Source organism: Nannospalax galili, unplaced genomic scaffold, assembly GCF_000622305.1.
Source record: "Nannospalax galili isolate Female #2095 unplaced genomic scaffold, S.galili_v1.0 scaffold278, whole genome shotgun sequence".
Taxonomy (NCBI): Eukaryota; Metazoa; Chordata; class Mammalia; order Rodentia; family Spalacidae; genus Nannospalax; species Nannospalax galili.
This window is the reverse complement of record NW_008347536.1, coordinates 14,121,464-14,145,818: the sequence shown is the minus strand read 5'-3', so window position 1 is coordinate 14,145,818 and position 24,355 is coordinate 14,121,464. Positions and strand designations below refer to the sequence as shown.

Here is a 24,355-nt window from a genome sequence, read left to right as displayed (position 1 = left end):
AAAAAAAAAAAAAAAAAATCTTCAAACATATTTTTTAAAACCTCACAGCACTGTAAAGAAATGGAAAAAAAATTAAGACCAAACTTTTCACAGAAGAGGAAATACCTATAAATAAAGAGATCATCAATATCGATGATCAGTAAGCATAAAACAAGATACCATTTTATATCTTGGCCAAAAAAAGTACAAAGTTTGGTCACACCCAGTGTCAAAAAGGCTGGAGATCCATGGATGCCTCCATGGAGGCCTCTCAGATGCCCCAGGAGAGTGTGAGAATCGGTGTGTCCATTTTGGAAGTCCATTTGGCTCTGCTTTCCAACTTAAACATTCACAGCCTCCTCTTAGACCCAGCAGTCCCTCTGGCCGTTCTGTGATTGTGGGAAGGAAAATGGGAACACAGAGTAGAGACCAGCATGGAAGCAGAAGCCAGTCTGTAAAAGAAGCTGGCGGTGGAGGTTGGAAACACTGGAAAGCAGCATTTCAATGGGGGAGGGGGAGGCATTTCACACATCAAAAGACTAGAACAAGAAATTCCCAGAAAACAATACCCAAGTGGCCAGAAAGCATACTACAGTGTATGTAACCTTAGTTGTTAGAGAAACAGTATTATAAGCATAGTGAAGCACTGCTGAACATTCATAAGAATAGTTACAGTGCACTGGGAATGGAATGCAGGGGCAAGGGTCCTGGGTTCGAATCCAGCACTGAAACAAAACAAAAATTACTATGAGAAAGAAACAGGCAGCAACCTGAATTTTCACATCAGGCTTGTAGACATGTAAATTTATATTGCCATTTCAGAAAACCATATAGCTTTATTCCATGAGAGCCAACAACTCAATTCCTAGGTATATATCAAACAGAAGTGTGCATGAAACTGTACCACATGATGTACAAGGGGCTAGCAAGATGGCTCAGCAGGTAGAGGCTGCTTGGCGCCAAGCCTGGAGACCTGAGTTCAACCCCTGGAACCCATGTAAAGACGGTGGGAGAGAACTGACTCCATAAAGGTTTCCTCTGACCTCCACACGTATGCTATGACATGTATGTACACACACATACACACATATGTACAAAATAAAATTTAAAATGTAATAAAATTTTTTTAAAGATGTACAAAAATGTTCATAACAGCACAAGCAATAGTAGTCATAAACAGTAACATTCCAGAAATCCATCAGCAGGAAATGGATGAACTGGAATAGTCATTGAGTGACATACTAGACAAGAATGAGAAGAACACTACCCATCCATTACATGACTGACTCTCCAAAACCGAATCTGGAGCTAAGTAAGCCAGTCTCCAAAGAGCACACATTGTATAATTCACCTTTTATAAAGTTCAAAGAGATAATGCTGGGGGTGGTGGTGTACACTCCTAGTACTTAGGAGGCGGAACAGGAAGGTTAGGAGTCATCCTTGGCTAGGTAGTGAGTTTAAGGTCACCAGGGCTATGTGAGACTCTGTCTTAAAAATCCAAACATTAAACTAAAAAACAGTTATTGTATTAGTTACTTTTCTGTTGCTATGACAAAACACCATGACCAAGAGAACTTATAGGAGGAAGAATGTTTGAGTCTACATTTGCAGAGGGATTAGAGTCCATCATGGCAGGGAGGCATGGTGGCAGGAGATGGCCACAGCAGAAAGTGGAGTGAGCACTCACAGGAAACAGAGTGACTGGAAATCTGGCAAGGTTTAAGAGTACTCTAAGCCCGCTCCCAGTGATGTGCTTCTTCCAGCAAGGCTGCACCTCCTAAAACTTCCCAATACAGCCCCACCAACTGGGGACAAAATGTCCAAATACTTGGAGCCTATGGGAGACATTCTCATTCAAACCACCACAGCGATGGGGTGGGGATGAAGCTCAATTGATAGAGTACTTGCCTGGCATGCATGAAGCTGGAGGTTGGAGCCAAAATACTGTACATGCCAAGTAAGGTGGTGCATGCCTATAATTCCAGCATTCAAGGGGTGGAAGTCAGGGAATCAGAAATTCAAGTCATACGTGGCTACATAGTAAGTTTGAGGCCAGCCTGGGCTATAAGAAACCTTGTTTAAAAAATTTTAAAAAACAGAGATGAGGTGGAGCCTATGGGAAGGACAAGCTGTGTGTGGCTCACAAGGACAGGAGAGACACTGGCCATGTTCTTTGTACTTGTTGATCAGAGTGGCGGTTGCAGGACTGTTTTCATTTTATGAAACTATTTACTCTGTGTACACTTAGGGGTTTTCAGTATAGATGGTACAATGGTTGGGTGAATGCCCCCCTAAATTCTATGTCTAAGGGCTTCCCAGAGTGGCTCTGTTGGGAGGTGGTGAAACCTTTAGCAGGTAAGGTTTAGGTCGGAGGTCCTTAGATCATGGGGGTTCCGGGACAGCTCTTGAGAGGGATGGTGGTGCATCTTGTTGTGAAGGGACAGCAGTGGACATAGGGAGAAAGGAACTCAGCTGGACCGGGCATCCAGAGGTGGCCAGCGGCTGCCATTGCATTCCACCTGGGGCTTCACCTGGCACAGGCTACCTAGTGCAATATTCAAGCAGTCCAAAATAGGTAGCTGGCAGATAAGGTATTGATTGACTAAAAGGGCTGATAAGGACGGAACACCTTTCTCCTTCTAGCCAGGTCCCAGCAGAGGGAGTCAAAGGTTTCTTCTAGGAAGCAGGATCTTGAGTGGGTGGAGCAGGGAGGCCTTGGTGCTGGGCTGGGCTGGGGCACTTTTTGCCAGGCCCCTTCAGCCTTGAGCACCGCTGTGTCCCAAGCCTCCCAGAAGCCAGGCCAGCATGGTGGAATTCGCGCCCCTGAATGTGCCGTGGGAGCGCAGGCTGCAGACCTTCGCAGTCTTGCAGTGGGTCTTCTCCTTCCTGGCCCTGGGTAAGAGGGTGGCTACGGGCACATGGGAGTGGCAGGGCAGCCCCAGCTGGAGCACATGATGGAAAGATTCAAGAGAGCGCTTTGCTGGGCTCAGAGAGCCTGTCCAGAGAGGCCTGTGGGATGGATGTACCAGAGCCTTCTGCAGGGAGGGTGGTCTTGAGGGCAGCTTTTAGTTTCCTGGACTTTGCTGCAGGTCACCCTAGGCTCTTGCTGCAGGCTGTTGAGGAATAGATCCGGATGCTGGGAAAACTCTTGCTGTCTCAGGCTGCTCTGAGACGGCAGACGTTCATCTTGCCATTTAGAAAAAGTGGGCTGGAACTAGAGCTGGAAAGAAGGGAACAGGGAGAGCGCCTCACCTCTGCTTCGTGGTCTGCAGGATGGGGGTGACCATGTCACCCCATGGGGTCTTTGCCAATTAAATGCAGAAAAACGGTAGGTATTTCTGCCCTGTGCAGACCTAGTCTGGCCCCTGTGGTGTGGGCCCTGTGGTGTTCCCTGCCCTACCCCACCTCACTGACTGATGTGTGACTGAGACTCCGGCTCTGCTGTAGGGAATATTTTGAAGAGGGCTTAGGACTGTAGACTGGGAAGGGAGAGGGACTGGGAGCCCATGGGATGCTTCATTTCCTCTGCTGGTACCAGACCTGGGGAAAAACCACTACCTCAGTGCTTGGGGCTCAGCCTGGGCTCAGAGCTACTGGTGGTCAAACTGTTCACAGGCTCTGTAAGTGTTGGTCTCACATGCGCATGCACGCACACCTATGTGCATCTACTCCCTCAGGACCGCCTCATGATTTTGTAGCCACAAGGTTTATCACTGTAAAGGCTGTGGATCAGGAGCCCTGGCTCCTCCTTCCAGAAGAAGAAAAGTTAAACAGGTAGAGAGAGGGTAGAGGCAGAGGACAATTTGAGGAGGTGTGGACATAGAAAACTGCTGATGGATATAGAAAACAGGGTGGAAAGCCTAAGCTCAGGGCTGCCTTGGTCAAAGGGCACTGGGGGCCCAGAGCCACATAGGCCACTGCCACAGGCTCACAAGGAATGAGGGACAGCAGACTCAGCCGGTCTCCTGTGACCTTGAAAGCAGGAGCGTGTCTAACAGAATATGCCCACCCCAGCCCTGCAGCTGTTAAAGAGACCCAGTACAGTCAGGAGCATAGCACAGGGGCTAAAGCCACCTGGACCCTGGAGGACCAGCTGGAGAGCAACCAGGAAAGGGTTCTGGGTTCATTCATGCCAAGAATGGCAGGTTTTACCTTACTGCTTATCTTGAGGGCAAAGGAGAGCCACAGGCTGAGGGAGGGGAATGACAAAGTCCAGCCTACATATTAAAGGCCCTTGTGGCTACAGCTGAGGTGTCCGCTGTGTTGAAGGTGTGAGGGGACAGATCAAAGGCAGGAGCAAAGTCTAGGTCAGTAGTCATCAAATCAGGGCCCATGGGTCAAACCCAGACTGAGTGTTTCTGCACAAAGATCCAAAAGTGGTTTTCATATATAGATATATATATATAGATATATAGATATTTTTGCTCTTTTTGAGACAAGGTCTCCCTGTAGCCCCAGCTGTCGGTTTTCATATTTTTAAGAGTACATTTTAAACTGCTACTTAAGCACCTACATAATTTGCCACTTTTAATTTAATTTTATTATTTTTTAATTTTTTATTTTATGTGTATAAGTATACTGCCTGCATGAAGGTAGGTGCACCTGTGTCATGCAGTGCCCACTGAAGTCAGAAGAGGGCATCAGATCCCCTGGAACTGGAGTTACAGACAGTTGTTAGCTGCCATGTGGGTGCTGGGAACCAAATCCGGGTCCTCTGTAAGAACAGCCAGTGCTCTAAACTGCTGAGCCAATTCTCCAGCCCCTAATCTCATGCTTGGCTGGCTGTCCTCACTGAACTTTGGGCCATCTGGAAGAGAAAGCTTAAGAAATGAGTTGAAAGTAATTGGTCTTAACTGGCAATGGAACTGCTGGGAAGAAGTCACTGAAGAGGCTGAGAGATGGCTCAGCAGTTAAGAGCACTGGCTGTTCTTGCAGGTGACCTAGGTTTGAGTCCCAGCACCTACATGGTGGCTAACAACTGTCCATAACTCCAGTTCCAGGAGATCCGAGACCCACTTCTGAGCTTCGTGGACATTGCATGAAACAGGTGCATTTACATACATGCAGGCAATATACTCATAAACAGAAAATAAAAAATAAATAAAAAATTTAAAAATGAAGTCACTGAAAGGGAGAAGTCACTGTCTGGGCAGTGTCATAACAGAGAGAGGTGAGGTGAGAGGCAGCATGGTAGGGGTGGGGTCCACCGACTTGCTACTCAAGGACAGTTTTAAAGATAAGTGAGGGTTGGGTTGGGGAGATGGCTCAGTCAATAAAGTACTTGCTGGGCAAGCATGAAGACCAGAATTTGGATCCCCAGAACCCATGTAAAAGCCAGGTGGCCTACCACTAATCTCAGTGTACAGGAGGCAGAGACAGGATACCCAGAGCAACCGGTCTAGTTAGACTAGCCAAATTGGTGAGCTCTTGGGTCAAGGGTGAGATCCTGACTCAATATATATGGTGGGGAATGATAGAGGAAGACACCTAATGTCAACATATACATATGTGTACCTACATATATAAGAATATGTATACACACATGTACACATACCACATACACATATAAAAAAATAATGAGGGTCTAAGGTAGAAGACCTAGTCTCCTAGGCATGGCAAACACAAAAGAGTAGGAAAGAGTAGTGCGCATCCACTGAACAGCTGGTTCAAGCTGTACACTGGGGGTGCATTTTTCAAAATGGCACAGAAGTATCTGGAAAAGTCAAATAGGACCAATCACCAAAGACTTGGAGCCCCAAGTTAAATTCTTTCCAAATGGTCACTGTTCTCAGTTTCCTTTCCTCGCTATACAACTCAGTCTCTCTCATGGGAGAGTAAGGTCCCTTCAAACTATTGCTCTGTTTCAGTCCCTGAGGTAGGTCCAGCTCCTGGAAGAGTTAGAGTCTATAAACATTTGTTGAATGAATGAATGAATGAATGAATGGTTTCAAGCAAATATGGCTTAGGTAGTAGCACTGAACCCTAGGTCTGCTCCTACTGCTTGCTGTGTGATCTTAACAAGTGTACATACCCTCTCTGGATCTCCAGAAAGTAGGGGTTTAAGAAACCTCAGGGTTGTAAGGATTATCTGAAAGAGGCTCTCTTCTTAAATTGCTGAATGGATACAGTCTGGGTTTGTCTGTTAACGGGTTAAAGGATAAACCCAGAGTTAGGGGATGGTGGAGTAGTGTGCAGTTTTCTGATCAAAGGTAAAAGTAACCTCTGTTTTTTTCTTTTTCTTTTTTTCCTGACTGCCAAAGCAGTGCTTTCTGGGCTGGAGAGATGGCTCAGTGGTTAAGAGCACTGACTGCTCTTGCAGAGGACCAGGTTCAATTCCCAGCACCCACATGGTGGCTAACAACCATCTGTAACTCCAGTTCCAGGGGATCTGATACCTTCTTCTGACCTCCATGGGCACTGCATGACAGGGATGCTCCTGCCTACATTCAGGCAATACACACATACACATAAAATAAAAATAATAAATAAAAGAAAAAATTTTAAAGTAATCCTTTCTGTAATGTATTGGAACAGCATGTGCACCTTTAAAATAAAAGACTGCCCATAACCTTGCCCTCCAGGCAACCATTGCTAACAATGAGCTTTTCTTCTGGAAAGCCAGTCTTCTTAAGTGGAAGCCACTGTAAGGACTTCTGGCACAAAGGGAAAAAGTTCTACCCAAGGCTCTATTTTTTTTTTTTTAACAAAAACAATTGGGGATGGGGCTGAGGAGATGGCTCCACTAGTAAACTGCTGTGTAAGCATGAGGGCCTGAGTTTGATCCCCAGCACCCACATAAAAAGCTAGCTGTAGCAACAAGCACCTGTAATTCAGCTGTGTGGAGGCAGAGACAAGAGGACCCGCCTGCCAGCCAGTCTAGCTGAGTCAGTGAGCTCCAAATTGAATGAGAGACCCTGTCTTAAAAAAAACATGGAGAATCTTAGAGAAAGACACCTGACATTACTTCTGGCCTCCACATGCATGTACTCACCCACACACAAGCACACACATACACACATATACCCCCGCCACACACATAAAAACATATGTGTGTGTTTTTAAGATTTATTTTATGTGTGTGAGTGGTGTGTGTGTGTGTGTGTGTGTGTGTGTGTGTGTGTGTGTGAGCGCATGCGTGCACGTGCACATGCACCATGTGTGAATAATGCCCATAGAGACCAGAGAGGGCATCAGAACCTCTGGAATTGGAGTTGCAGATGGTTGTGAGCTGCCATATGGGTACTGGAAGCCAAACCTGGGTTCTCTGCAAGAGCAGCCATCTCTCTAGCCTTATAACATTTTTTTGAAGTATAATCTCTCTATGTAGCTGAGGCTTGACCTTGAACTCATGGTCTCTTGTCTCAGTCTCCCAAGTACTGGAATTACAGGTGCACAGTACTACAGCTGCTTCTTTCCAATAGAACACATTTCAATGTAAAATGTAAATAGATAACATTTAAGAACTCTCTCCCCTCCTTGCCTCCTAGTGTCCTGTCTCCTGTCTCCAGCTTCCAGGGCTCCTTCAGCCTTCTGTTCACACACATGTGGCACTTTATTCCGAGTCCTCTACAACTTTCTCTTTGAAAAGTTTTTATTATAAAATATTTAAGACAAACAGAAATGTAACCAAGTCACAAGTTGTTGTTGTTCCTGTCTCTCAAGGACCAGCAAGAATCCAGACTAGTGTGATGATAAAGCCCTGTACGGGTTGGGGCAGGATGACCCAGGAAGGAGAGGAGATAGCTGGAGGGACAGGCTGCCCTTGGCAATGCTGACTGTAGGCTGTCTTGTTGTCCAGTTTTCAACAGACATCATTTATCTGGGTTTGAATATGAAACCTCTCTAGTTTGTTATTAGTAAATAATTCCACAGTATTTGAAAACAAAAGGGCAAATATGGAAGCAATCTAAGTATCTACTAATGGATAAGCAAAATGTGTTAACTATACACAATGGAGCATTATTCAGCCTCAAAAAAGGAAGGCTTCAGGGGTAGAGAAAATACTAATGTGTCTCTCAGCTCTCACCAGCAGAGCTTCCTCATGCAACAGAGGGGTTTTACCTGCCTGCCTTGCAGCACCTCGGGCCCCTCACTTTCCTGCATCTCTCCCAGCCCAGATCTGCATCATCATCTTCATAGGCCTCCTGTTCACGAGGTTCTGGATCTTGTCCATCCTGTATGCCACCTGGTGGTACCTGGACTGGGACACACCTCAACGGGGGGGTCGGCCCATCCAGTTCTTCAGACGCTTGGCCATCTGGAGGTACATGAAGGACTATTTCCCAGTCTCTGTGAGTACCGGGCTGGCTGATGGGAGCTTGGACAGGAGGGCCCTGGGGGTCTGTCATATCCATGGTAGCATGAGGCCTGTGGAGCAGAAGGCTGACTTGGAGGCAGGAGCCTGGGCTTTACCACTTACAAGGCTCTTCGAAAAGCATCACTTCTCTCTGGCTGTGAGATCTTGGGCCAATATGAAGACTGATGAATGCATGTGGTTTGAAGAGGCCATACATGTCTTATGGGAGCAAAGCCATCAGCAGTCCAGGTTTGAGGTGGAGGTGACAAATAGCAGGTCCTATGAGACCATCTGGCCTCAAATTACACTCATCAGATAAGGAGATTCAAAGGTGTGACCTAAGTTACCCAGAAAGTTCTCTTACAATTTTAACAACTGCTTGGTATGAGACTGACCTCAGATTCTGTCCTGCCTTGCCTCTGGCAGGATGTGTGTCCTTGTCCTATACAGACCTCAGTATCCCTATGGATCCACAAGCTGACTGACCCTCTCCTACCTGGAATGTCCTCAAATCCTCCATCTTTGGTTCATAGCACCTTGTGTTCATTGTGATTTGGCCCTGGACTTGAAGGTTGGCAGATTCCTGACTTCAGTGAGCAGGCCCTGAAGCCCCTTCAAAAGGCTATAGATGGACTTAACCCTGAACATCACAGTCAGTGATGGCTTACTGATGGGATGAGAAGGCAGTGGGGATGCAGGAGGCCAGGCTGTGGAAGTTGGAGCATTGCGTGTGGAGCCAGACAGACTAGTTCCTGATCCCAGTCTGCCACATAGCAGCTGTATGACCTGAAGTGAGTTGCCCAGGCTCTCTGAGCCTGTGTTTGATCATATATAAGATAAAGATGCCATATTCCTTCCTGGGCAGTATGGATTCAAACAGTCTGTACAGACAAAGGCCTTGGAGAATCTCAGTAGCTAGTCCAACACTATGTCACTGAGTCAGTGGGACATTTTTCCAGGAGTCTGGATACTCTGACCTTTACCCAGGCTGGGCTTCCTCTCAGTCCAGGAGCTCCACCTCTTCCTGCCCTCCAGGAATCAAATCCCTAGCTGGCAGAAGGGGAGGAGGTGGAGGAAACAGGCTTACAAAGGTTGAACAACTTGCTTGCCTCATGAGATACCAGGACAAAGTCAAGGATTCTGCCCTGTACCTTTCTGAGAATCCTGGGGGCCATAGGGACTGGGTAACAGTGACAGGCCCCTAGCTCCCTGGTGAGCAGGGAGAACCTCCAAAGAAAGAACAAGACAGGTGTGGGTGGGCTGGCAGGGGGCAGGGAGGGGCTAGCAGAGCATTGAGCATCTTCCTGTCAAAGGTCAGGGAACCTGGACCAGTTTAGGGGACTTGGGTAAGGGACCGTCCCCTCCACCCTTCAGATTTGCTTCCTTTTCAGGGATCCCTTGCAGGGTCTCCCCAGCACAATGACTTTTTGGGTCCTATGAGTGAGCATGGGCAAGTCTTAGACAGAGTCTCCTGTCCCCACCCCAGGACCTCTGAGCTCTGTGAGTCTGAACCCCTTTGCCAGCCTCTCCTCTCTCCAGCCACTGTGGAGAAGGACAGAGTTCCCCTGGGAGTGTGTGGCCTGTAGCCTGGGGAGGTGTAAAGTGACCTCTCTGCAGTTCTGGTCTCTACCGAGCTTTGTAGATTCTGGCTCTGGTTTCACTTCCCACTTGTGAGTTGAAGCCTGAGCTCACCAGAAGCAAGGTTACCTGCAAAGGGGACAGCAAAGGCAGAGACCAGGAGCTTGTCCAGGGGACTCTTGAGCAGGATTCTGGAGCTCAGTATGATGGAAACAGAAGGCAGCCTGCACTGAGGCTGGAGAGTTTCAGGTCACAGTGGAGTCCCCTAGAGGTCACTCTCAGGAACTGAATCTGCTAGCTGTCAGTGTACCCTGGTCTGGTAGCCGGGAGTTTTCCCGGTGTGTGTGTGGGGGTGGGGGGCGGTCGAGGAGGATTCTCAGCCTCAGCACAATTTTAAGTGTAGGTCACTATACCTGATTTGCAGAAATTCCATGTTGCTTCAGGCTCCTTCAGCAGTGCCTGCCAAGATTGTGTAGTACCATGAGTGGCTAGCAGATGACGAGATGCTGTCAGGTCAGGCTGTGCCTGTCCTAGACTGGGAGTGAGTCGGGGTGGCTGTTGCCTGCAGACTGCACTCCCTTCCCAAAGACCTCCCAGAACACCCTCCCTCCCTTCTGAGCATCATTCCACCCCGGCTCTGCTAGGACTCCCCTCGAAGTCACAAGCCTCTGGACTCCCCTATCAAATACAAGTGGTCCTCTGGACATCATACTTTGATAAGTCGTCACTGTGATTTTATGAACAAGCTCCCGAAGACGGACCTTTAAAGCAAAATTAGAACACTGTGTCTGTACCTTGGAGCCTTCTAAAGTATCCTGACTGCTTCCTTAAGATCTACTGGTGGAGAGTCAGGCAATTTGTGTAGGGAAAGCTGTCCCCACCACATCACACAAGCAAAATGAGCTGGGTGGCCCCTGTGGAGATTGCATCACCCAATGCAAACACTGTCCACACAGGCCAAGACCTTGAGAAGGACCAAGTTCTGTGGCCACAGCCATGACCTGGGGTCAGGAAATGCTGCCCACATCACATCGATCCTCCTCGGAGTCAGCTTGGGACAGTGTGGACCACCTCCCACCCCTTCCCCTGCCCCTCCCAGCAGGAAACTTCCAGGAGGCTTTCTCAGTCCCTACTGACAAGCAGGACTGGAAAATTCTGTTTTGACTATTCTTATCCCCGGCAGCTATCCCTGGCAGCAACCTGTACTACCGTCTCTCAGCTGTGACAATGAAAAATATCTACAGACACAGGCATGGTAGGGATCAACTTGCCTCAGTGGCCACAACTGCTCCAGAGCCTGGGATCTGGGTCCTAAACTCCCCTCTCAAACTCCTCCTTCCTCTCCAACCCTAAGTCCTGCTACCCTCTTCCACTTTTCTGCCCTCTGCCTGCTCCAGCACCCTCTGCTGCCCATACTTCCACACTGCACACTTTCCTGGGATAAAACCTCTTTTTGCTGCAGCCTACAAGTCCCTGCAGTCTGAGCTCTTACCTGCTTCTCCTTTTACCATCCCAGTTTGCCAAGCATAAGCCATGTGATTGATTGGGTGGGATTGGGGTACACCTCCACTTCATTAATCCCCACCACCGTTCACACAGGGGCTTCTGCATGCAGGGCACAGAGCTAGCTGGGTTCACATGTGGAGCCTGGCTGCCTGGATTCAGACCAGGCTCTGCCCCTTTAGTAACTGTATGAGCAGGAGCAAGCTCATGAATCCATATCCCAGTTTCCTCCTTTATGCATTGGGCACTGTTCTGGTTTGTTTGCTGTGACAAAACACTCTGACCACTACTAACTTGGGGAGGAAAGAGCTTATTTGTCTTACATCTCTTGGGTCACAGTTCATCAGGGAGCCCAAGGTAGGAACTCAGGGCAGGAACCTGGAGGCAGGAGCTGGAGCACAGGCCATGGAGAACTCTGCCTACTGGCTTGCTCCCCTGGCCCCTGCTCAGCCTGCTTTCTCATGCAACACAGGCCCACCTGCTCAGGGTGGCATCACCCAGTGGACTGGGCCCTCCCACATCACTCAAGAATTAAGAAGATACCCCACAGACACAGACACAAGCCAGTCCAATGGAGACAATTCCCCAATTGAGGCTCCTTCAACCCAGGTGTGTCAAGTTGACACTAAACCTATCCAGCACAGACACCAAAACCAGTGCAGCTCCAGGGATGACCATGGAAGATAAGGGGGGGGTTGATGTGTGCACCCTGCATGGCACAAAGTTGGTCCTGGAACTGTTTACCCCTTGGGCACTCTTTTCGGCTCTCAGGGTTTGGCACAGGCTGTATTTCTTCAACTCTATAATATGCTCAGTGGTAAAAACATAATACAGTATGGGACATAAAACACATATCTTCAGTTAGAATTGTAAGGTGTGTCTTGTTTAGGCTGTGTGTGCGCACGTGTGTGTGTGTGTGTGTGTGTGTGTGTGTGTGTGTGTGTTTATCTTAGAAACAAGAGAACATGTCCACAGATAGCAGTATCAGTTAAATGACTCCATGGTTTGGCAGGACGGTGGGGCAGAAAACTGAGAGCTGAGGAGGACAAACCCTGACCCAGGGCCATATGGGTCACATAGGCCACAGCAGAATCACGGAGAATACTCAGCCTTCCCTTCATCCTTCTATCTGGCTGTGGTGGAGGAAACAGTGAAGGACTCCAGGCCCTGCATACACATGCATGTGTCCGTCCACCCACCAAACCACACACACACACACACACACACACACACACACACACAAGCCCACTTACCCACCCAAACACATGTACATAGCCACCCAACACACACACACACACACACACAAGCCCACTTACCTACCCAAACACATGTACATAGCCACCCAACACACACACACACACACGCTCACACACACACACACACACGCGCTCGCTCACATTCACATACATACAAGTAACCAGCACTCACATGCCCAAGGCCAGCATCAGACTTACTGAATCAGACCCTGCTTGTCTGCCAACTAGTATAGGTACATAAACAGACTATGAACCACTCTCCTGCATTAAAGCATTGATCCACTTGCCCTGGAGCAGTGAGGTAGGCTGCTGATGCAAGAACCTCATGGCAGTAGCCTGCATCTCTCAACTAAAAAGTTCCAAAGCTAGCCTTGAGTGCCCGGTCTGGAACAGAGGCTTCCTAGCTCTCTCCCACCCTGTATCTGTGCTCTCTGCAGAGAAGGCAGGACTCATGTCCCAGCCACTCGGGGCTTTGGACCGGTCTCTTAGCCCTTCTGCACTGAGTTTGCTCACCTGTGCACTGGGGCCATCACACTGCACCCAGCCCTTAGGGTCCTGGTGAATGTAACAAGCCAGCAGTACAGGTGCTTCGTGTGTTCTGAAAGAGCCAGGAGTACAGAGGACCCTGCAGCATGTGGGCCATACAAGGGCACGAGAAGGCACGGGGCCCATGTGGAGAGGCAGGACTGTGCTGGTATAACAGAGCCCTGCACAGTGCTGTGGTCTTCTGGGAAGGCACTGAGGAAGCCCTTATAGGATTAAAAGTAGCATTCCAGGCCCTTCATCCAGAACTGAAAACATGTTGGCATAAGAACAGAAATGATTCAGTTGTCCATCAACTAATATTAGAGTGGGCAAACAAAACACTATATGTTCACAACAATGAAATATTTGGCCATAAAAATGAAGTGAAGTTCTGATCTATAACACAGCATGGAGAGGCTTGAAAACATTCTGATAAATCCAAGAACAAGTCACAAAGGTCATATGTGCATGGCTCCATTTATGAGCTGTCCAGAGCAGGCAAATTCAGAGAAAGAGAGAGCAGATTAGCCATTGCCAGGGTTGGGGAGGGAAAAAGTGACTCATAATGAGTACAAACTTCCTTCGGGAGCAGTGACCCTACTCTGGAATTAGTAGTAATATTGCACAACATTTCAAAGTGTACTTAACCGTATATTTTAAAGGGGTGGATTTTATGGTACATAAATGATATCAATAAAAAGAGAGCAATCCCAGAGCCTAGCACTCTGGCTGTCCCCTTCTCCAGCCTCCACCACTCAGGGCCATGCCCAGCCTCAAGTCAGGTGCCCAGCCAGGGTTTCCCTAGACAGCCATCACCTTGCTTGGCCACCCTCCCCTCCTTTAGCAGAACTGAGGGAGCAGCAGAGAAACAAGAACACTTCACCAACTCCTCCCCCACCCCACCCCCGCCTCCTCCTCTTCTCTTCCTTTGCCTCATGGGAAGCTGTTGCAAACCCACCAGGGATATGGCATCACTGTCCTGTGGAACAAAAGGAAAACAGAGGAACCATGTAGGTTGGGGCGCAGTCCTGGGATGTGTTTAGACTCAGCTTAGTGCTCTCTTTCCTGCTGTTGAACTCAGGAGATGTGTCAGGACAGGATTAGGGTCAGGGTTGCCGTCCTCCTGAGGTGGCTGCATGAGTTCTTCCCACTGGCTTCCTTTCTTTTCTCCCTCATTCCTGTCTTTCCAGAGCACCTCCTCTGACACAGGCTTGCACTAGAGACATGGATGCCTAGGACACATGGCCTGTAATCTCCACAATGATGCTGTGATAGTTGGGTACAGGTAACAGAGGCTGGTTATAGCATAGAAAGATACAATGTCTTGGGAGGCACAGATTTGACCCCACAGTGCACTTATACCTGTCAACACATGTGCAAACATTGGTCCACTTGCCTAGAACTGATCCCCACACTCACTGGGATATTTCTCTATAAACAAATGTTCCATTATCAAGGGTACACTTATTCATTTGTTCATTTATTTATTTGAAGTTGTAATGTGTTTCTGTTCAAAATTCAAAAGGGAATCAGAAAGCTAAGTATGAAAGTTCCCATTGTAGGGCTGGGGGGATGGTTCAGTTGGTTGAGTGCTTGCCTCACAAACATGAGGACCTGAATTTGATCCCCAGAACTCATGAAAAAATCCCAGGTTATGATGACCACTTGTAATTATATCATTGGGGAGGTGGAATCAGGAGAAACCCCTGGGCTTTGCTGGTCAGCCAGTACAGCCTCATCTGTGGGCTTCAGGCCACTAAGAGACTGTTGCAAAGGAGGTAAATGGTGTTCCTGAGGATGACACCTGAGGTTGTCCTCAACCCAGAGAGAGAGAGAGAGAGAGAGAGAGAGAGAGATAGAGAGAGGAAGGAGGAAAGGATGTGGAAAAGGAAGGAGAGAGGGAGGGAAGGAACAGATGAAGGAAGAAAGTCTGCAGTCTATGCCACATCTGTCTCCCCGGTTTCCATCCTTGGAAGCAGCTCTGACAATCACTGTTTGGTATAGCCATGAGCCACTGTTCCCCCTTCTCCAGAGAGAGAGAGAGAGAGAGAGAGAGAGAGAGAGAGAGAGATAGAGAGAGGAAGGAGGAAAGGATGTGGAAAAGGAAGGAGAGAGGGAGGGAAGGAACAGATGAAGGAAGAAAGTCTGCAGTCTATGCCACATCTGTCTCCCCGGTTTCCATCCTTGGAAGCAGCTCTGACAATCACTGTTTGGTATAGCCATGAGCCACTGTTCCCCCTTCTCCACTCGGTTGCCATGTTCTGCACACACCATCCTACGCCTTGCTCACTTAACAAGCTATCGTGCTGTCATCCCCCCACTGGACGGAGCTGCTTCGTACCCCTCTGCAGCTGCAGCAGTCCCCTGTGTGCCCATTTCCCAATTTGTCTAGACAGGCCTTGTTGGTGGATGTCTGAGTAAATGCCAAATTTCTGAGATAACCAAAAAAAGAATCCGATGCTTCCATTAATAGAACTGCTCAGATGGTGTCTGGCCAAAGTGCCAAGCAATTCCTTAGGCTAAATTCCTCAGCAGTGGGATTACTGGGATGAAAGTCAGTTCAATTCTTTTGATTTTAGAATATTTTCCCATTGCTTTCATGGAGGTACAGAATTTGCTGTCATAGGCAGAGAATGAACACTTAGAAATAGCAAGTACATGGAGCAAAAAATGATTTTAAATACCACCAGGGGTCTGAAGAGATGGCTCAGTGGTTAAGAGCATTGGCTGCTCTTGCAGAGGACCTGTATTCAATTCCCAGCACCCATGTAGTATTGCTGTTATAAAACACTCTGAACAAAACCAACTTGGGAAGGAAAAGATTTACTTCAGCTTACAATACAGTCTTTCCTCAAAGGAAGTCAGGGCAGGAGCTCAAGTGGGGACGTAGAGCCAGGAACTGAAGCAGAGACGATGGGGAACACTGCTTACTTGCTTGCTTATCTGGGTAGGGATTACCAGAGATGGGGAAATAGAAAATAACTCATAATGAATATGTGCTCTGTGCTCAGCCTGCTTTTTTATACAACCCAGGACCACCTGCCCAGGGGTGCCATCACCCATATTGGGCTGGGCTCTCTCACATCACTCAACAATCAGGAAAATGCCTCATAGGCATGCCCATAGGCCAGTCCCATAAAGGAAATTCCACAATTGAAGTTCTCTCTTTTCCAAGTGTGTTAACAACTGAAGCTATCCAGCGCATACATAAAATAAAAAAATAATAATAAAACCCACCACCAGGTGCACTCTTGAGCAAATACCTTTCCCAGTGAGAGAAGCCAGCAGTCTGCGCCCTGTTGGGAATCCCACCATCTTAGAGATCCCCTTTGCACTAGTGGAAAGGGCTGGCCTCATCTGGGAAGGCAACAACCCCTCCATCTGTGGCTCCTGCAGCCCTCCTACAGGACCCTGAGATGACTCAGAGGGTCTGGATAGATTGTGTGTGTGGTGGGGGTCTGCAGAGGTCAAGGATGGGAGGAGTTGAAGCTCTGTAAGCTCAGGACCCCATTCTTGCTTCCATGCTGCTCTGAGGCTGGCTGCCAGGCCTCTGCGATCCCAAAGGCAGCAAGAAGAGTCCCTAGGGAATCACCCAACGTAAATCTCAGCTTGTAGACAGAAAGAACTTTCACCCTAGCAAAACTGAGCCCAGTGGAAAGGGTTACCTCCCCCCCAACAAAAGGACGAGGGGTGTGAAGTCCCTGCTAGCAATCCTACCAGGGAGCCTCCTGCCCAGGGTTAGCTTCCAGAGTGCAGGACACTGAGAGGCAAAGAACATGGCAAGGGACTGGTCCCCTTATAACATGGTCTCCAGCAACAGTCTTTGAATTCAGATACCACTCATGAAGAGCAGCATTTGTGTGTGTGTGTGTGTGTGTGTGTGTGTGTGCATATGTGTGTCATGGCCCATGAGTGCAGGTCAGAGGACAACCTCAGGTGATTCAGATACCACTCATGAAGAGCAGCATTTGTGTGTGTGTGTGTGTGTGTGCATATGTGTGCATGGCCCATGAGTGCAGGTCAGAGGACAACCTCAGGTATTGGTCCTCGCCTTCCACCTTATTTATGACAGCCTCTCTTCATTGTTTTCCTCCTGCATATGCCAGCCTAACTGGCCCTCTAGAGCAGCCCTTCCAGGGATTCTTCTGTTTCTGCCTCCCATCTTGCTATAGCCACTCAAGCTGTGCATCTGTCTTATGTGGGTTCTGGGGATTCAAACTCAGGTCCTCAAGCTTGTACAGCAAGTGTTTCTTTTTTTTAAATTTATTTTTATTTCATGTGTATGAGTGCATTGCCTGCATGTATGTGAGTGCACCCCTGTTGTACAATGCCTCAGAGGTCAGAAAAGGGCTTCAGATTCCCCTGGAACTGGAGTTAAGGACGGTTCCTAGCCACCATGTGGGTGCTGGGAATCAAACCTGGTCCTCTGCAAGAGCAGTCAGTGCTCTTAACCATTGAGCCATCACTCCAGCCCCACAAGTGTTTCTTTTTATCCACTGACTAAACCATCTCCTCAGCTCCTTCTGCCCCTCTGTCCCCACTCCACTTCACATAGAAGTGCCTAATGGCATGTGGCTCTCACTCCCTCTCTGGTGGTCACTCTTGGGCCCTCGACACTCAGGCTTGATCTGTCAGTGTGAGTCTCTGCCCTGGCCCAGGAAAGACAGTAGACAAGATTGGAGTCAGGGTCTGGCCTTGAGACAGTAGAGACACTTGCAGGGCTCAGGGAAACCAGGGGAGTCACAGGACTAGAGCCAACCTCTGTTGGCATGTACTTTTAGCCTGACTGGAATCTGCTGATCAGCTCTGAGCACTCATTCCCAGGGTGGATGGACCACCTTGTCTTCGGAGTGAGGTTAAGGCGGTTAAGGCAGGGCTTCCAGACCTGAAGAGATGGCTCATCAGTTAAGAGTACTGGCTGCTCTTGCAGAGGACCAGGGCTCGCTTCCCAACATCCACATGGTAACCGACAACTATTAGTAACACTCCAGTTCCAGGGGATTCAGTGCCCTCTTCAGGCTGAGGTGGGCAATGCACACATGTGGTGCACTTACATATGCAGGCAAAACCATTCATATGCATAAAATCAAAAAGAAATTTTAAAGACAGGGCTCTCCTGGATGGTAGTGCCTCCATGTGACCCTCCCATCCTTCACATCCTGTCTAGAAGCTGGGAATTCCAGTCCCCTCTCACCTGAGTCTCTCAGCACGTGGGACAGGGCCTTCTGGGGACAAGGCCAAATGTTCCCATTCATAGATAGCACTGACATGAACAGCTTGTCCAAAGCCAACACCAGGTTTGTGACACAGCCTGTACCAAAGTATCACCAGATGCTGACCCCACCACGCCTCTCTCTCAACATGTCTAGTTGTCTGAGTTATGAACCCGAGACCCAGAGCTCTACAGTGGCACTAGTGAGTGTCAGAGTCAGGACTGGCATGCAGGTTCTGCTGTGGGTCACCAGTTCTTTGTCCCCCGCAGCTGATCAAGACTGCAGAGCTGGACCCTTCTCGGAACTACATCGCGGGCTTCCACCCTCATGGAGTACTGGCCGCTGGAGCCTTTCTCAACCTGTGTACTGAGAGCACTGGTTTCACCTCACTCTTCCCTGGCATCCGCCCCTATTTGATGATGCTGACTTTGTGGTTCCGGGCTCCCTTCTACAGAGACTACATCATGTTGGGGGGTGAGTCTCCACTCCTAGCCCTGGGTAGGTGGGGGAGGGGGTATCTGAGGGAGGGCTGCCAACAGTTTTGTGTTTTTTCCCCAAGACCGTGTGCCGTTGGTGAAGGAGGCTAGACCCAAAGAAGAACTTCTTGAAGGACTATGCTCAGTACTGAGCCCATGAGGGGGTGGGAAAGTGGGAGGACTCAGTGACTCCCAGCTGGAATAGGGTACAGTCGGGGCCCAGGGCCTCTGTGGACACTACTGATGGTCTCTTTCTTGGGCCACACCCATCCTCACAGTCCTGCCTAGTCACCCCTTATCTGTCCACCTTCCTCTCTCCCCAGGTCTGGTCACATCAGACAAGGCAAGTGCTAGTCACATTCTGAACAGGAAGGGTGGTGGGAACTTGCTGGCCATCATTGTTGGGGGCTCCCAAGAGGCACTGGACGCCAGGCCTGGAGCCTACAGGCTACTACTGAAGAACCGCAAGGGCTTTGTCAGGCTCGCCCTGATGCACGGGTATGGAACTCTGGGGAGAAAACCCTGGGTTCAGTTGGAGGTTTGTATTTTGGTGGGGAGAGAGCAAAGATGAATGCAGATTCTATTTTGGTAAGGAGATTCTCAGGTCATACACAATGAAACTAATAATTTGGTGTCTCTTAGTCAAATTCCTAGAGGTTTCCCAAGAAATGGGGTTGGGGAGGAGGAGGAAATCCATTGGACTAGGTAGAAGTGATGTGTTTCCCAAAGCTGACATGAGAGCTGAGACAGCTGGGATTGGGACAAGGGATAGGAGGGTAGTGCAGGGCTGCTCTGCCACCCTGTGGAGAGGCATCTTTCAGGAAGTTGCACCAGCTGGGGTAAGAAGGAGATTTTTCTGGGAGAAAGGTTAAGATGTTTTACATCCAGGAAGATGCTCTGGAACTTTCTGGTTTATCTGTCATGGTAACCACATGGGAGACTGGAGGCCTGAGAAGGCCCACCAAAGGTCAGAGAGAAGTCAGGTAGGTCTGGGAATAATCCAGGCCTCTTCCTCCTGGTCCAGGCTTCTGCCCCCTGCTCTAAGTCCTGGCCACTGAGTCCCTGCTAGGTGACCTTCCTGTCTGTGCCTCCCTAGGCTCACCCACACATTCTGTCTTATGTCCCCTCAGGGCAGCACTGGTACCCATCTTCTCCTTTGGGGAGAACAGTCTGTTTAACCAAGTTGAGAATATCTCTGGCTCCTGGCTGCGCTGTGTCCAGAACTCGCTACAGAAGATCATGGGCATCTCTCTCCCTCTCTTTCATGGTCGCGGAGTCTTCCAGTACAGCTTTGGCCTCATGCCCTTCCGCCAGCCCATCACCACTGTAGGTGAGCAGAGGTCCTGGCTGGGCAGGGCAGGCTACAAGGAGAAGACCCTGGATGCTGCCAGGGAACTTGGAGATGGGCTAGACATGTCCCCTACCTTGTGACTGAGTACTGATTTCTCAAGGAGAGGGCAGGGGACCTGCTGCTGTGTGTCAGATACCAGATGGGGATGGGGATGAACACAGAGAGAGAGAGAGAGAGAGAGAGAGAGAGAGAGAGAGAGACAGGAGAGAGACACAGAGAGACACACACAGAGAGAAAGAAAGACAGAGAGAGACAGAGACAGACAGGAGAGAGACACAGAGAGAGACACACAGAGAACGACAGAAAGAGAGAGACAGACAGGAGAGAGACACAGAGAGAGAGAGAGACAGAAAGACATACAGAGAGAGAGAGAGAGAGAGAGAGAGAGAAAGACACACACAGAGAGAGAGAGAGAGAGAGAGAGAGAGAGAGAGAGAGAGAGAGAGAGAACCCTACCAGAAGGCAGTATGGAATAAGAGCTGGAACAGACCAGACACAAAGATACTAAAGGGCTGAGTACTGATTCTCAAGAGGAGAGGGCAGGGACGTGTTAGACACTACACTTGCCACCTGCTATGTAGCTCCTCAGTTTGTCCTAGAAACCTTTGAGGCAGGGAGTATAATTTCCATTTCATTTGTGAAAAATGAGGCTCAAAGAAGTTAAACAGCTTCACAAAGATCACATCTTGTTGGGTAACAGAGGTGAGGTTGGAACTGGAATCTATCTGACGTTTTGTTAGGCCAGAGAAGAGGGTTTAATTGTGACCCAGAGGATCTAATGAGACTTACAGGGAGAAAGTATAGATCTTGAAAAGCATTCCGAGTGTGTTAAAAATTGTGTGGGATGGACCAATCAGTAAAGTACTTGTTAGGTCAGCATGAGGACATGAGTTTGACCCTAGCACCCATATAAAAGCTAGGCACAAGGCACAGGGGTAGGACCCTGAAATCCCAGTGCTAGGGAGTCCAAGACAGGAGGATCTTTGGGGTGTGCTGGCCAGCCAACCTAGCCATGAGTCCCAGGTTCAGTGAGAGACCCTGTCTCGAAAAATAAGGTAGAGACCAATTGAGGAAAACACCTGACATATACTCCTGCCTCCACACGCAGGCACACACATATGCACACAAACACATACATAAAAAAGAAAAGAGAGTCAGGTGTGGTGGCGCATGCCTTTAAACCCAGCACTTGGGAGGCAGAGACAGGTGGATCTCTGTGAGTTCAAGGCCAGCCTGCTCTACACAGTGAGTTCCAGGACAGCTGGGGCTACAGGGAGACCATGTCTCAAAAAAGACCCCCCGAAAAAAAAGAAAAGAGAAATTTAAAAAGAATATTCTGTGCAAACTAGCAATCAATAGCCTCCAAATTAGACGCCAGGGGCCCTTCCTATAAGAAATGAACATGAGCTTTAGTGCATAGACTTTTTTTCAGCTATTTGTACACATCTTTTGTTTTCTTCTTGAATTCTCACTCTGACATTTACAGAAAGAGGCCTCCATCTCAACTCCATTCATCCACCCACCTCCCCATTCATTCATCTATCCCTCCATCCATCTATTCATCCATCCATCCAGTCATCCATTTCTAAATCAAGCACAGACTTGGAGACCCTTTCATCACAGCTTTGCTGGGTCATGTGACAATGCTCTCTTGACTTTGAATGCTACTGCGGTCTCCAGAGCTATTCTCGAGAGGAGAGAACAGGATGCTGCCTTCCCAGTCAGGCAGAATCAAAAGTTTTCTGAGGTCTTCCTGATTCCTCTCTGTAACCAGGAAGCACTTCAGGTTAGTGTGCATGGCAGTCAGGGGAGAAGAGCTGCCTGGGCTGTGACTTCCCCTTATTCTAGAAATGTAGGCACTTCCAATTCTGACATCTTGAACTCACAGAATCACATATCCTGGAGGTAGAGTGTGCCCCCAGCAGTTAAAACTTGGTACTATTTCCACCTGGTTACTGGGACAAGTTTCTTAATTTCTGAGCCTTGTTATATCACCTGTCAAGTAGGACTAATGGCAGGTCTGGTCTGCATAGGGAGAGAACACATGTAAAGTACAGGCATATTGCCCACCACACTGAAGATTGGGTGATGGTACCTAAGACTCTGGGAATGAGTGGCCCTAACATCTTAGAATTTAGCACCCGAGGGCTGGGGAGATGGCTCAGTCAGTAAAACACAAAGATGAGGATTTGAATTTGATCCCCAAAACCTGTGACAAAAAGCTGGGTGTGGTGACATGTGCTTATAATCCTAGCTCTGGGAAAGTAGAGACAGGAAGATCCCTAGGGCTCACTGGCCAGCCAGCCTAGTGAGCGAGCCTCAGGCAAAAGAAAGACTATGTTTCAACAAACAAGGTGGATGGCATCTGAGGAATGACACCCAAGATTAACCTCTGGCCTCTACATGCTTATACATGCACATGAACACACATGTGCACACACATACACATACACATACACACACACGGGGGAGGGAGAGAGAGAGAGTGAGAGAGAGAGAGAGAGGAAGAGAGAGGTGGGTATCTGAAATTAGGGTAGGAAATGATGACAGTGGGACACCTGCTTGTGGGATGATCATGGGGTGGCACATGCTCCCAGGACCCCTGTGATCCCAGTAGTTCTCACTCTGGGCTACTGTCCCTCTCTGTCCCTTGTAGTGGGGAAGCCCATTGAGGTGCAGATGATACCGAAGCCATCAGAGGAGGAGGTGGACCAGCTCCACCAGCTCTACATCAAGGAGCTGTGCAACCTCTTTGAGGAACACAAGCTCAAGTTCAACATCCCAGCTGAGCAGCACCTAGAGTTCTGCTGAGCAACCCCAGCCAGAGGAGGGGCTGCCCCAAAGGGCAGGGCCTGCATTCTCAAACCCATAGGAGGCTCTGTGATTGGAGATGGCTTCCCAGAATTGTTGCTGAACACATCTCTACAGGATCCCTGGACTCCTGCAAACCTAGCCACAGCTGGCAAGGTGGAAGAGAAGGCAGCCCCTGGCTCTGGGATTTACATGCTGGCAGCTAAAGCTCTGAGGCCTCCCCTTGACCCCCTTGGCCTCTGCCTGCCAATCCGTGGAATGGGAAAGAAGCAGGCAGAAAATCATTTCTGAGGTCTCTGTCTACTGTCGTAATATCACTCAAAGATGACCAAAGGACATCCAGGGGGAAGGAGAGCACAAGGTTCCCCTACCCTTGAGTGGCCGTGCAAAAGAAGCCAGCACCCAGACCTCTCCTCTGTGTGCCTCTCATCTTACACTCGGGACACCCTTTCCTCCCTGAGCTGGAGACAAGGGGTAACCAGTAAGCCCCACACCCACCCAGGTTTCCTTCCAGATTATGGGTCCTCTGAACTATGGAGTGGCCATCAGAAGGGACCAGAAGGTTGGTGACAGAGCTTAGTCACTGACTGGGTATGTGACTGAGAGCAGGTCTTCCCTTCCTTTGGAGTTTCAGTTTCCCTAACCTTGATGATCTTGAGGTCTCAGTTCTCATATCACACAGGCTCCATTAGGAAGTCTCTTACTTATGTTTGTAACAAACTTTAGCCCCAGCCTTGGTACAAAAGGAGGGATCTTCATGGATCACTTCAATAAATGAAAGGATTCTGTTTTAGCCTCCTCTCTTCCTTTCTTTCTCTCACCCAAGGGAACTGATTGGAGCCTCGGTGTCAGCCCTGAGCCTGGTTCTTGAGCCCTGACTCACCAGTGGCTGGGTCAGACGGGGTCACAGCTGGTCTTTCCTTCCCTGATCCATCACCCTGTTTGCCGCCTTGGAAAGGAAGGGGGAAGGATGTGCCTGTGAGAAGACCAGTGCAGAGAAAGGCAGAGGCGAGGCTGTGTCACTCACCTCTAAACCTCAGTTTTAGCATCTGTCAAATCAGAATCACGCTATCCACCTCCACTGCTGTGAGCAGCTTCCTAGTCACTGAGCCATGCCACATGCTTTGTGGAATGCTGCACAGTACCTGAAAGTTAGGAGTACGGTGACACAGGTGCCCAGTGTCTCATGCTGGTACCAGGTATCGTAATGTTTGGCAGTGTGAGACAAGGGTCACACCAGGAAGAAGGCACTGAAGTCAGACAAGGGAGTGCTAACTTCTGGCCCAGGGAAGACTTGGAGGAAGTGGCCATAGTCAAGGTCTTGAAGAAAGGGAAAGATGGTGAAGGAGGGAGGGAAAGCCACCAAC

At 48.9% G+C, this 24,355-nt stretch overlaps 1 protein-coding gene across 1 annotated transcript; it reads left to right on the top strand.

Annotated features, from left to right (window-relative positions):
• Positions 1–2,729: 2,729 nt before the first annotated feature.
• Positions 2,730–23,781, top strand: Mogat2 (monoacylglycerol O-acyltransferase 2). Its single transcript, XM_008844234.3, has 6 exons — positions 2,730–2,875; positions 8,092–8,270; positions 18,620–18,824; positions 19,150–19,324; positions 19,957–20,156; positions 22,834–23,781. The coding sequence occupies exons 1-6, from the start codon at positions 2,785–2,787 to the stop codon at positions 22,986–22,988; spliced, it is 1,005 nt and encodes a 334-aa protein (XP_008842456.1). The 5' UTR covers positions 2,730–2,784; the 3' UTR covers positions 22,989–23,781.
• The last annotated feature ends 574 nt before the right edge of the window (positions 23,782–24,355 follow it).